At 34.9% G+C, this 13272-nt stretch overlaps 1 protein-coding gene across 3 annotated transcripts in view; it reads right to left on the bottom strand.

The window, feature by feature from the left end:
- Positions 1-7066: 7066 nt before the first annotated feature.
- ZNF711 (zinc finger protein 711) overlaps positions 7067-13272 on the bottom strand; it is a 28516-nt gene continuing 22310 nt past the window's right edge. For 2 of the 3 annotated variants that reach the window (XM_026101300.2, XM_026101299.2), the window contains exons 6-9: positions 12832-12969; positions 11068-11115; positions 10358-10501; positions 7067-9914 (exon numbers count right to left, since the gene is read on the bottom strand). In XM_026101300.2, the coding sequence (XP_025957085.1) occupies positions 8737-9914; positions 10358-10501; positions 11068-11115; positions 12832-12969 (1508 nt within the window). In that variant the 3' untranslated portion in view covers positions 7067-8736. The remainder of the gene's footprint in view (positions 9915-10357; positions 10502-11067; positions 11116-12831; positions 12970-13272) is intronic. The other variant, XM_026101301.2, reaches the window with a different exon arrangement.

The following is a 13272-nucleotide window of genomic DNA, read 5'->3' as shown; positions in this document are numbered from 1 at the left end:
TTAGTATAAAAATACATTTTACTAGCTACGGTCTTATCTATTGCTGCTTTTCTGTTGAACTAAAACTTATTTACATAACTATTTCTGCTAGAGTTGACAGAAACACTTTTTTCCCATCTCTAAATCGTAGTTTTCATTGAAATAACAAATAGTATACTTTAGAGAATTTTTTTTGTCTTAATTTCAGGTTGGTATTACTGAAAAAGTGCATTCTACCATGTAGTGCATATAGTTCTTGGATGAAAGCCAAGAAATCCCCCCCCCCCCCAAAAAAAAACAAACAAAATCTTTTCTAATTGAGCCTTTGCTCAGAGAAGTATATTATAGGACTCAAAATTATCTAAGAAATAAAAAAAAATTAGTATAGGCAATTTCTGAAAAGCTCATATATAAAATTAGTCTGAAACTAAGAGGTTAAAAACCTTGTAGGTAAAAACAGATGAACTCCTCCTCAGCGTACATGGTTCATAAAATACATAAAGAAGCTTCCTACTATCCCTGGTTGTAAAACGTGCAGGCATGGTATATTTAGCTGAAAAGAAGAACCAAGTATAAAATACAGAAATTGGCTAAAACTAACTAACTTAAAGTCATTATGGAAACAGCACACAAATGATAGCAAATCTGACCAGGATACATACAATGAAACTGACAATTTTTCAGTGACAATTTATTTTTCAGCTGTTCCATAACACAAGTAAATGTGCTAAAGTTATGGGTAGATGTTTCCTGCAATTCAACAAATGTTATTAATGGTCTCTGAACAATCTCTTACTTTAAAATATATTACCTTTAAAATATTTTTGGCAGAATATAAAAGAGGATAATTTTGTCAGTTCTAGTATGTTGCCTCTAACAGGTATATTGAGGAACCTTTCAGGAGATCAGCACCCACATGACAATAGCTCACTGATTTCAGTCTTCATTGCTGTGTAGCTAGAATTTTTCCTTTCTCTTTCCTTCCTTCCTTTTACTAGAGTAAAACAAATAAACAAACCATATGAAATACCAAAAGCTGATGCATAAAAATAGCATCTCCAAGATCTTTGGTGTTAAAAAAAAGCAAAAGCATTACCCACTGAAATGTTTTTTCTGCTGTTACAGTAGAATAGGTTAAAGTGAAATAATTTTCTCAACAAATTTAAGATGAAAATATTACAAAATTCAGACTTTTCACATTTTAAGTGATGTTAATTTGCTCATATTTTTCTAATTAAAATAGTCATAGCTCTTCCCAGGAACACAATTACTATCACACTATTGTACTGCACATTTTGAAATAAAAAGTGAGTTTAAGTACCTGGCAGGTACTTTTGTTTCTTTTTTTTACAGTTTGTTTTTACATATGCAATTTCAAAATATATAACACAACAGTATAAAAAGTATATGTCTGCATTTAATTATGACATTCTTTGGACAGAAGTTACCCTCACTTGAAACTTTTAAAATTAAATCCATCTATAGTTGCTGAGTTGTTTGATATGGAAAAATTGTTCCAGTGTCTCATTTAATACATCATTTTCCAAATCTAACATTAAATTATTTCTATTTATTAATGTACAACTAAAAACTTGTCACATCAAGCTTAGTATTTTTTTCCTTGCTTATATGGTTAAAATAGTAAAATCAGTATCAATAAATCAATAAATTATGAAACAATTTACATGGAAAGAATCTGATAGCTATTTGTCAACAAAATGCCACCATTCCAGTGCATCCTCTTCAACAGAGCAGTCACTAGTCACCTTATTTTAGTAGCAGTACCTTTGTTCAAAAATACAGATTCTATTTTATATTGGCCATGTGCTGACTCTGCTTACAAGAGTTTTTATATCTCTTCCAACATTGTTCCCAAAGAAATACATGAATATGATTCTTTCTGCTATTTTATATAATTTTTCCACCTTTGCTTATAGAATTTTATTATTTACCATGTTGCATTTCAGTTCTGATCACGTGGTTACAGGCCAAAACAATTTATTTTTTTTCCCCAGCTGGGGAATCCTACAAGCATTTTTCAATGTAACAGTCCGTGAGATTTCTGAATTTTCCCAGGAAAAAATCAGACAAATCAAAGACAGCATTTACTTCAGTGGTAAACAACAATATATGTACTGCTGTATCAGGCTATGTCTTTATCATTAGTTTTTATTAAATAAACCCTAACTATCTGAAGTGAAGGTAGTAACTCGGAAAACAGAGTCCTTAGTTCAAGATGAATGATTTGGACTTTCATGAGTCATTATTTTTAAGCTGCTTTTATATTCTTTTCCATAACTGCTTAAGGGGGATAGATTCGCCTCACCGTGATACCCTTAATCCTTTTTTTTTAAGGGGCAGCATACACAGTTTCTTGTTTTTACACTGAAGTAGGGAGAAAATTTGTTGTCTTCTAGCTTCTGTTGCTGACTCATCCATGCAACTCAGTGTGTAAAGAAACTCAGTTTCCTTAAGCATCAGCTGTAAAAAAAAATATAGCCAAATACTGTTCTAGTTTAAAAGGTACTGACACCTCTAGTATTCTGTGTGAAGAATCAATATAGGCTTTGGGTACTACATCAAGGTAACTTACCTCTACCTTAAGAGTACTGGGGCTGGTGTTGCTCCATCTTCTCACAATTACTTTTCCAATTTTATTACCTTTAGTTGTGGGCATTCGAAATCTGAAGAAAAAAAATACAGATAATGATCAAGACATTAATCATTTTTAACTACCTCTGGCTTTTAGGAGTTCTTAGTCCATCACTCAAATAAAAAAATGCAGTAAACAAATCTGACATTTTAAAGCAACCCTTCTGCACATTTGGGAAACTTCCTGCTTGCCCAACCAAGCATGATGTGCTTATGCATCACATAGAGCATCGTACCAGCACTCAGACATGTGGTCAGAAACAGCTGCACTACCTCATTGTTGTGCTTCCAGGCAGAGAACAGCTCCACAACTCAGGTCGCCTTTCCTGGCTGGTGGTATTTTGGAGTGTCATCACATCACTATCATACGCCTGGTAACGTAATTCACCGTAGTAGTGCTGCTGAACTGACAGATTATGTGATAGTTTGACAGGGAAGGGGTGTTTGCCTTTTCAGCGAAACAGCTCAAAGCCCCTTGTATATCTTTCCTTTTGCCCCATTTTCAAAATAACCTTTGGTAAGGAAAACAAGTATACATGAAAGATGATCACGCTTACAGAACAATACCTTTAAAAGAACAAAAGATCATATAAATTCACAACAGTAATGGGAGATACTATTCAGAACTGTCATGAAAAGTAATAAAGTATCATGATACCACCAACTTTTATTGTTCTATTAAACATTCTACTCAAAAGAATTCCAAGGATTACAGGTCTCTCTCCTTCACTAGCTTCCTACCACCACCTAGGAACTTACTGGCTTTTAAGGAATTGAATAAATAGGACCTGTCTGCAGAGCACTTCATCCCATCCTGGGGGCTTCATCACTTTGGGCAGCAGAGAGCTGTTTGCTGCCAGCTCAGGGGTTTGCTGCCAGCTAGGCAGGGTAGCGGTAGAGAAGCAGGGAACAGACTATACAGAACAGGCAATCTGGAAGTACTGGGATACAAGAATTTTACTGTGGTTTGACACTTCCATTGCATCAATAAACTATCCATCACAAGTTCTCTTCAATATTAAGTATTTACTGGGAAACTGCACTGAGAAGAGTCTAAGAACCGTGCCTCAAAATGTTGAGGAATCAGTTGAAACTTCCTTCTTACAAGATTTAAAATGCATTTCCTAGTAAAAGCTTATGCCAAGAACACTGACCAACCACTTGCTATTAATACGGAATTTCAGATCTACTCAGAAAACATCTCTGCAGAGGAAAACAGTGAAGGCTCTGCCTGAGGCTTATCTCCTGTTGGATGTATACTTATTTAAATGGTGCATAAAAATATCCAAAATTACTTGAACACCACACACAAAGTAAGAGCACTGTATATATTACCACTTCTTTAAACTTCTTGTTCAGCTGCCTCAGCATTACTTTCTTTTCCCTTCCCTTTCCTCAACTTCCATGTCCATTCTTCCCCAGCATCTGCAAGGTTACATCTGCAATACATTCCACAGGCCCTTTTCTCTTGACTCTTTCTCCTTTCCGTCCATACATATTAGGCCCCCCTTTTTTTTTAACCACCAAAGCCCACCTAACAACCTCAACACAGTTCTTTGCCTATTCATCATGTACCGAGGCAGTTACAAGAAGCTTCAACATCTGGAGCTGTGTAGGAAGATGCCAATTCTGGAAGAAGCAGCAGAAGCATTGGTAGGAATTTCAAAATACAGAATAACAGATAGAAAGTCCAGCCTGAGTCTTCAATGCTTCAGCAGCACAAGATGGAACCAACTCAAGGCCAGTTAGAAGTACACACTCTCCCATTGCCAGAAGCTACTGAATTTTAAAACCACTGCTCAAGCAGCAAGTCTGACATTTATTTTTCAACACTGTTCGAAACTTAACAACATATGGGTAGCAAACCTTAATACTGTGTGAGTTAAATCACAAGACTGCTTCTCTCTTGGATAGACCTTGTTTCCACAGGCTTTCTTCTTAGCTAGGTTTTGTTGTCCATACACTCCTTGGAGAAGAAACCAACTATTAATATAAAGAAAAAAGTGTTTGAAACAGTTTAATAAGCCAATCAAGTAAAAGCAGTAACTATTAGTCAATCACACACAAGTCTCAATAATCATTTTGAGACTTTGCATTGGACAAGGTTGCCTGTAACCAATAGGTTAAACTTAACAACTCAGCTTCCCCATAGATACCACAAAAAGCAGGACCATCCACAGATGATCATACTAGTCTGCACTAGTTCTACAAGTCCTCCACACTTTCCCGTATTTGTAACTTAGTTGATAGTACCAAACTACAATTATAGGTTTTTTCCAACCACTACTCCCTCCATCATGAGAACTCCTGCATTGAAAAATAAATCCCTCACAAATTCTGATGTTCCAAAAGATGAGATTCTCCTTCCTGATTAGGAAGACCTCTCATTAAATAGAATATTGCTAACTCTTTAACCTTCTAGAATATAGTAATGAAGCTGAAGATGAATTAAACTTCATCCAGCATCCACCATTTCATTTCTGCCATCATTAAATATTTTGCTAAAGTTTGTGCACTTCATAGTTATGTACTTTTAGGGGAAGAAAAAAATAGATGCAATGGAAAACCTAGATAATGAAACTGACACCCGACAGTACACCACTTCCTGAAAAACAGCAGATACCACTCGCTAACACTGAACAAACACCGTCCCTTCTAACAGGAAGAAGTCCTGACATCCCATAATCATAATAACTAAGCATCATTTATGGAGGCTCCTCAGCTGAGACCTGCAGAAAGATATCCTCCCCTACACAAACAAAGAAAAATACTGCATAGCTTTCTACCATATCTTTTCTCAAACTTTGGAAAAATGAGATTAATTTCCTGTGGCAACAGGAAAAAAAGTCTTTCTCTGTATTCCTTGAAAGACACACTACTAGTTATCCTCAAATAGACAATTCTGTGCACTCCAGACACCGTAACTTCTTATAAGTGATCTTGCCAACTGCTCCTCCCTTTTGATTAAGTCATGATCTCTGAAGTCCACTTTAACATATTGGACCTTAGTTATATTGCATGCTTTCATATTTTACAGTAATTATTTGCACATGCACAAACAGAAACAAAGATGCCACACTTCACCTGTGACTAGCCAGTAAGCATCACGGCATTTCACCTGCTTTCAAAGAGGTCCTTTTGGCTCTTCATGCTACCCATACATTTTGCACACAGAAAACTATGCAAGAATACGAGCTGGTACTGCATAACTAGCTATCTTTCAGTCAACAATTTGGAAATCATGTATTATTTAACAAGTAGCAAATGCCAAATTACGTATATAACAAAAAAGCAGTATATGATGTTCCGCACATGCCAGTACATTTCAAAAATTGAGAGTTCAAAACACTGTAAATGTTAACAAATATATAATCCACCAGTATCGATACTAAGAGATATCAAAACACGATTTCAGCATCTTTTGTAATGCTTAAAAGCATCAATCCCTACCCTAATCCAGATGTCAGTCTACTGTCTAAAATGCTGGCTTCTTTCCAAAAGCCTAGTTTCTTTCATTTCTAGCCCAAGGTCCTCTTCTGTACCACATGAACTTTGAAGTATTCTTAAGCAATGCAGGATTAAGTCTTCTTACAAAATTGTCTATAGAAGATGTTTAAAATATTAAAGTACCTGATTATCTCATCCATCCTTAAGGTGGAAAATAAGCCAGTACTGATCTGTACTTGGTAACAGAGTCGGACCAGGTGAATGATCGTCTTCAGTCTGTCATGAAGAATCTCCTTCAGTCTATGCATTCAATATCATTTTCAGGAATAAAGCATTAACAGTTTCAATGAAATACAATTTTAGTCTCTAAGATTTTCTGAATGGTACTGCCCCCTCCTTTGACTGCTGGACATAAAAAAGTAATGTAAATAAAAACAGACAAATAAATCCGTAAGGTCTGAATCACTTCTGTTTGTTAGTACAAAACCTAAGGGTTCACCAGCTAAAAGCCAGCTGGAAATCCTTGCTGAAGACTTCTTTTAAAATCTCTCTTAAGTTTTTAATCTATTATTGATGTCATAAGTCAAATATTCTTAAAACAGAAGGAAATTAAGATAGCAACACTTTTAGCATTTCATTTTGCAAGCTGTTTTTTATGCAGTTAAAAAAAGATACTTACCTATCTTTTCCCAAAATATATGTGAAGTTTTATGTTCTCTTTACTTAAAGGAAAGAATTTCAAAGAATATCAGTATCACATTTGATATGAGTTTTAGAAATATGCTTAAGGACATGAACTGTAACTTTAAAGTGTTACTTAAATAAAACCCCAATCCTCTCAACAGTAACTGTATCTCAAGTAACCACTTTACTTGAGATAAATATTACTACATTTCATATTAATTTATGAATAATAATTTGTTAGGCAAATGTACACAAAATGAGACATTCCTAAATCACCATAAATGAGAAGCAAACTCCAAAAAAATTGGAGTGCAAGAGATGCGTTTTATTGTATGCCCGTTACGATGAGTAACACATCTAGAAATAATAATCCCACATAACAGTGACAATCTTATTTTACAGCGTGTACATCATTTTTTACAGCCACATAAAACACGTATTTTTCTAAGAGATTTCCCAAATTTAACTTTCTGAAGTTTAGAAATATAAAAAAAATTTATTCTCAAGGAACTGATTCTCATCTGGTGCAAAAACAAAATATGAACATTATCTGAAACACAAAGCCACAATATAGCATGAAGTTACAATTTATCATGTGAACAGCTGTGTGCAAACATGAAGCAACTAAAAAGAGTAAAAAATACACATTATATGCATAACATTTATGAACAGGTTTTTCATTAAATAGCCCTAGACCAGCTTGTTATATTAAGCGCCATTTGATTTGCAGCATGCTAACACAAAGCATTGTTTAAAGGGATGCATATTTTAAATGTATACACTGTAAACTGAAGATCCACCTCCAAACTCTAGTGGCAGCATATTTTTCTGGTTAAATACTGCATATATACTTTCTTACAGATTGAAAATGCATGTTTATAGTATGGTATAGATTTTTAAAGAATTGATTAAAAGGTGCAATTTTATATCTATATTGAAAATTTCATATTAGGAGGTAGGACAATAATAGTCATACCTGTTATGAACACTGCCCTAAAGAACTTCTATGTATTTTGAATTTTAATTCAAAAAAACTATTATTTTCTTCGACTTTGTTTTTAATATTCTTTTTAGAGAAGATCTTAAAGTAGCAAGAAAAAAGTTAGTGTTGAGTCACAACACTATGAGCTGCATCCATTTTTTCCTTAAAAAAAAGTCAGATTCAAAGTTAATTTTGTCATATGTGCCATACTGAACAACATTCAACTGTAGTTTCAGATAAAAAAGGGAAATTATATACATACACATCTTTAACCCTAGCACCAGAACACCACCTTTGAGCTCATAACATAATGCTATATTTTAAACATCATATCCTGCAATAAAATAGGTTAGCAGCTTTGAAAACCATTTAAAAAAAATTACTCATCGAACCTAAACTAATAAAGGAAACAAAAAAGTTTCCTGATGAAATGTTTTTTTTTTTAAAAAAAAAAAAAGGGACAAACTCCCAAATTTGACCAGTTCTGGAATATAATTTCCAGGCACAATTTAAAAACATTATGACCAAGTGACGGACTAATATTCTTATTCTTTCAAAACTGCACAAGAAGTTAGACTTGGTTACCTTAGCAAACAATTTGTAAGTAACCCCACACGTATCCGAACGGTTTTCATATTGGAGACAAATGCTGTTACTGACAAAATGGATAACACAATCATCTTCGTTTTGTCTTCTATAGCTTAACAATGTGTAATACTATTAATCTGAAGACATTCAGCAATCTTTCTGCAATATTTCAGACATTCATCCATCTTTCTGCATTCTATAGTGCTCTTTAGGTTCTGATAAGCAACAATCATAGGGCTATGAGATCCCCTGTCAACCCTAATACTTTTAAGACTTTTAATACAAAGAATGTAAAGTTATGATTTAATATCAAGCTTTGAAACCAGGAGAAACAGTTCATGAGATTTTTTTTCCCCAATTAGCATATCACAGTTTCTAAATTGCTTCCTTCTTGAGATCATATATTACATTATGGCCTCTTTGTGGTGCCTCATTATATGCTGATTTTTTTCTGATGGTCTACGGAATCCCTTTTTGCAATACTCACACCTATGTGGATAGTCTTTCGTGTGTATTGATATTACATGTCGTTTAAAGCCTGATGCATCCGTAGTGCTATATTCACAATACTGGCATTGATAAACTTTTCTTCCACTGTGGGTCTTCATGTGCTTCTTAAGTTCATTTTGCTGCCTAAATCCTCTTTTACATCTTTTGCATTTAAAAGGCAGGTCCTTGGTGTGAACTGAGAGGATATGCCCACTAAGTACAAAAGGATCTGATGTTTTAAAGTCACAGTGTCTACACTGATGTATCTTTTTACCTTTATGGGTTTCACTATGCTTTTTGAGCTCAGATGGACGATGGAAGCCTTTTTCACATACCTCACATTTGTGGGGAAAATCCTTTGTGTGAACTGAAATAATGTGTCGCTTCAGGTCACTTGAATTGGTGCTCTTATGGTCACAGTGTGGACACTGATGAGTCTTATGCCCTTGAAATAATTCTGTGTGCTGCTGCAGTTCTTTTTCATCTGTAAATGCCTGGGGACAGTGCTCACATTTAAACGGCAAATCAGTCCCATGTTTGGTTTTGATGTGGGTTTTCAGATTGGACTGATCAGCACATCTGAAGACACAGTGCTGACACTGGTATGGCTTTTCCCCAGTGTGGGTCCTCATATGCTTTTTCAGCTCTGAAGGATGACGGAATCCTTTCCCACACTCCACACATACATGAGGAAAGTTCTTACTGTGAACTGCGAGTAGATGTCTATTGAGTAGTCCCTGCTCTGCAGTTTCATAGTCACAATATTTGCACTTGTGTAGTTTAGGCTCCTTGTCCCTCAGTATTAGTTTATTAGAACTCAATGGGCTTGCTTCTCTGTATCTTCTTGTGTATTCTGTAAACTCATGGGTTTTATCAACTTTATTTATAAGTTTATGGCTTTCCAGATGATTGTGGAAACTTACTTTTTTGTTAGTTGTAAAGTCACAGTCTGTACACTGGTATTTCTTCTTAATCATATGATCTGGATGATTCTTCATATGTCTTTTCAAGAATCCTCTGGATTTAAATTTTTTCCCACATATGTGACAAGGGTAAACTGTTAAGGGCTGTCCATCAGGACCTATTATAACAGCTGTTTTTAAACAAACAAAAACACGTTATGAAGGAAACAAATTTACCGATTAAGAAATTAAATCAGCCAACTGCTGTTCAGATTCATGCACTTACACTTGCAGCAGACAGAGAATGGTTCAGTAGTTTAAAAACAACCAATCCACAGCACCGACAGTTTATACAGTGTTGTTTTAGAAACTGCTCAAATAGATCAGTAATATTATATGTGCAGTGAATATATCCTTCAATTCAAATTCAAATTAATTGCATCAGCCCTAAGTCCACTGACTTCAGACAGTAAAAATTACTACATTTTCTTTGCATAGAACTGGAGAGGGGAAGGACACAGGAAATAAGCAAATCATTTAATTTTTTTTAATTCTGCACCAGTTTTAAAAAAAAGGAAAAGTACATGAGTAAGTGCCATTCCATGACAAATACGCATAACCATACAGTGTTTACCTGTTTGCCATTGCCTGGCCTCTCCTCTCCTCCTTTTCTTGGCTTTTTGTTTTAGCACTCTATTAGTGCTAATGCTATCACAAATCTGCAGGTATTGTGTTGCATTACCGTTTTTGTTTTCTAATCGTGTATCCAAGTTATTTCCTAGAAACAAAAATTAGACACCGTAAAAACCTTAAGCAACTTTCTTCTTTGAGACTGGTGAGTGGAATTGCACAGCAGCATAATCAACATTTTTTTAAAAAAAGATCACCCATTCCTTTACAGTGAACACATAAAAAAAGACGACAGTGCCAATATAAAGCAATATCTGTCTTAGATGTTGACAAAAGTCAAGAATAGAATTATTTAAATATGTAACTAATTTTCAGATATATTCTTTGGTTTCTTTTATTCCTCAAGACATTCATTTCTTATTATCTAACTTTGTTTTACCTCTCAGTAACTACACTATCTCTGTTCTGACTACAAAACCATGTAAAAATACTGGCAGATCCTCCCAGCTTCCCCACTAGCTCTAAGGCCTAAAACACACCTAAAATTGTTTTAATTTGAAAATAGTACAGAAAGACCATAGAGTCCTTCAACATAAACTTTACAAATAATTTTTTGGCATTTACTGATTAGAAGAACTATGATACATAAACATGTATTTTCAAAGGGAGCAAGTTACTTTTAATGCTGTACAAAACACAATCACATGTTCTCACCTGCCGTTTGACCATCTTCGTATCTTCTGGGTAGTCTTCTTTCGTCTCCTGCAGAAAATGGTATATTAGTTATTTATAAATTAAAATTCTTTCCAATGATGATGGCTTTGAAAGTCTGAGAATGACAGAATAACCAACTAATAAATAACAGCTTAACTCTATCCAAACTGAGATGTGCAGGTCACATCAGTTCAATACCTTGTCTCTATATGCCCCAGCAACTAAAAATCAACTCTTTGGGCATAGCTATATCCTTTAAACCTGTTCTTGCATGCTTATCATGCTGTCTTTCCTACTTCTCATAACTAAGGTTGCAAGGACCAGGGCAAATCCTATTTAGGGTTTGGTTTTTTTGTAAGAAAAAATTAAGAATATTAAAGATTTGAACAATATAGAGGACACACATGGGTTGAAGAAAAAGAACATTAATGCTGGAATTCTGCCCTGCTGCTCATTCTTTGGCTTATAGCAAATTAAGTGGCCTAAAGCTATTTTTTAAACTCCAGTCTCATAGAAACAGTAAGCACGTGCATAACAGGTGGCATCTCTGTAGCCCACTGAGCAAATAAATATTATTTATGTTGAAGCCCTCTGCCCTGAACTCTCTCCAAAAATGCCAAACCACTCACTGGCTACATGCTTTATTTCTGCAAACTTTTAAACTCATATGTAACTCCAGATACCAATCCAGAAATCAGAATATCTGAAATCCAGTTTAATTTTGAAATCCAAATACCTTATGTTTCCAGAGTAGAACTAAGTAGATAATAAGGCTCCCACCTTTGGAGTGGGAGCTGTTCAGCACTCTATATAAGGCACTACAAACTTCTAAGAGATAGGCAAGTAGTAATTTAAGAGAATATTCCTCATTTTGTATTGAAAGTGTTTATTGCTATGTGCCATGGCTCTGCAGTTCAAAAGCATTCTATCAGCCCAACTACTGTGCTCCGAAATATTCCACCAATAGAGTTTACCTGTTCAGCTTGCTCACTTAATTATAAACCAGTGCTGACCTGATACCCTCTTAACATATATTTAAGATGCCAAAACCCTAGAACACAATAAATACAAAATAAAGAGAATATTCAGAATTTGCCGTATATCCTAATAAGATGCTCCTACTACTTGAAGCAAGGCTGCAGAGAAAAAATTACTTTTGTTTATAATCTGAAAGGGTAACAGGTTTACAACTTGCTACAGAAACCAAAATTACTAGGAACATATTTACATACCTAATGCTGCTATTCCCTTTTTAAACTTATTTCTCCTTCCTCCTACTTAATGTAAAATACTTCAGGCTATTCTCATTTTTGTCAAATCTTCAACAACTACATAAAAACATGCACTCTGTACCTCTGAGCTGGTACTAAGAACAACAGATCAAAATTCTCCAACTTTCTTTTCTACTTCATAAAATTCAGCAATCCATTCATTATATGCAAGACAACCAACTGCTACAATAATCTGAGGACTGTTTGGTAGGCCAGTGTTGAGAAAAACACTAGTGCATAAATGGAACTAACATTTTCTTCCTATCTGAACTACAAAAATCTTATGCATAGAAGGTTATGAATGATGTCAAAAAGAATTTTTCGCATCACTTTATCGACTTCACTAACTGACAGTGGTAAGAGATCAGAAGGAGCTGTTACAAGCCCCCTAGGGAAAGGTGAGAGATTATGATATTCGCATAAAGATTCTGGAAGTTAGATTAGGAAGAAAATAACAGAAGCGATTTTCACAAATAAGCAGAAAGATTCCTACCGTAAGCAGCAGCCCAAGCAACAGGCACAAAAGTTTTATTCACGCCAGAGTCTTCAAGCTGGGTGTCTGGAAGTGATGTAGCTTCTTCTTCACCTACAATAACTTCCATATAAACTTCATCTGCTATTTCAGCACAGCCTGGATTAAGGGAGAAGAATAACCTTTAATTTTACTCTGCTCATCTTAAATTTTCCTTCATTTAATTTGCTCTCATTCTGATTGATACCCGTTATAAATTACTTTCCTTCCTTTGGCATTTAGAGCCACCCCTTCCCTTAGGGGATCATTGTTTATTCAGACATTCCTTAAAGAGAGAAAACAAATATCAGTAAGTATAAATACCAAAATAAATACCAACATAAATTCAAATATACAAACTTATAAACGTGTAACTGATGACATTTATTTGCCGCTTTGCCAGAAAGCTGTTTAAACAAGGCA

This window comes from Dromaius novaehollandiae, chromosome 11 (assembly GCF_036370855.1).
Source record: "Dromaius novaehollandiae isolate bDroNov1 chromosome 11, bDroNov1.hap1, whole genome shotgun sequence".
In the NCBI taxonomy this organism is placed as follows: domain Eukaryota; kingdom Metazoa; phylum Chordata; class Aves; order Casuariiformes; family Dromaiidae; genus Dromaius; species Dromaius novaehollandiae.
This window is presented reverse-complemented; position numbering and strand designations above follow the sequence as displayed.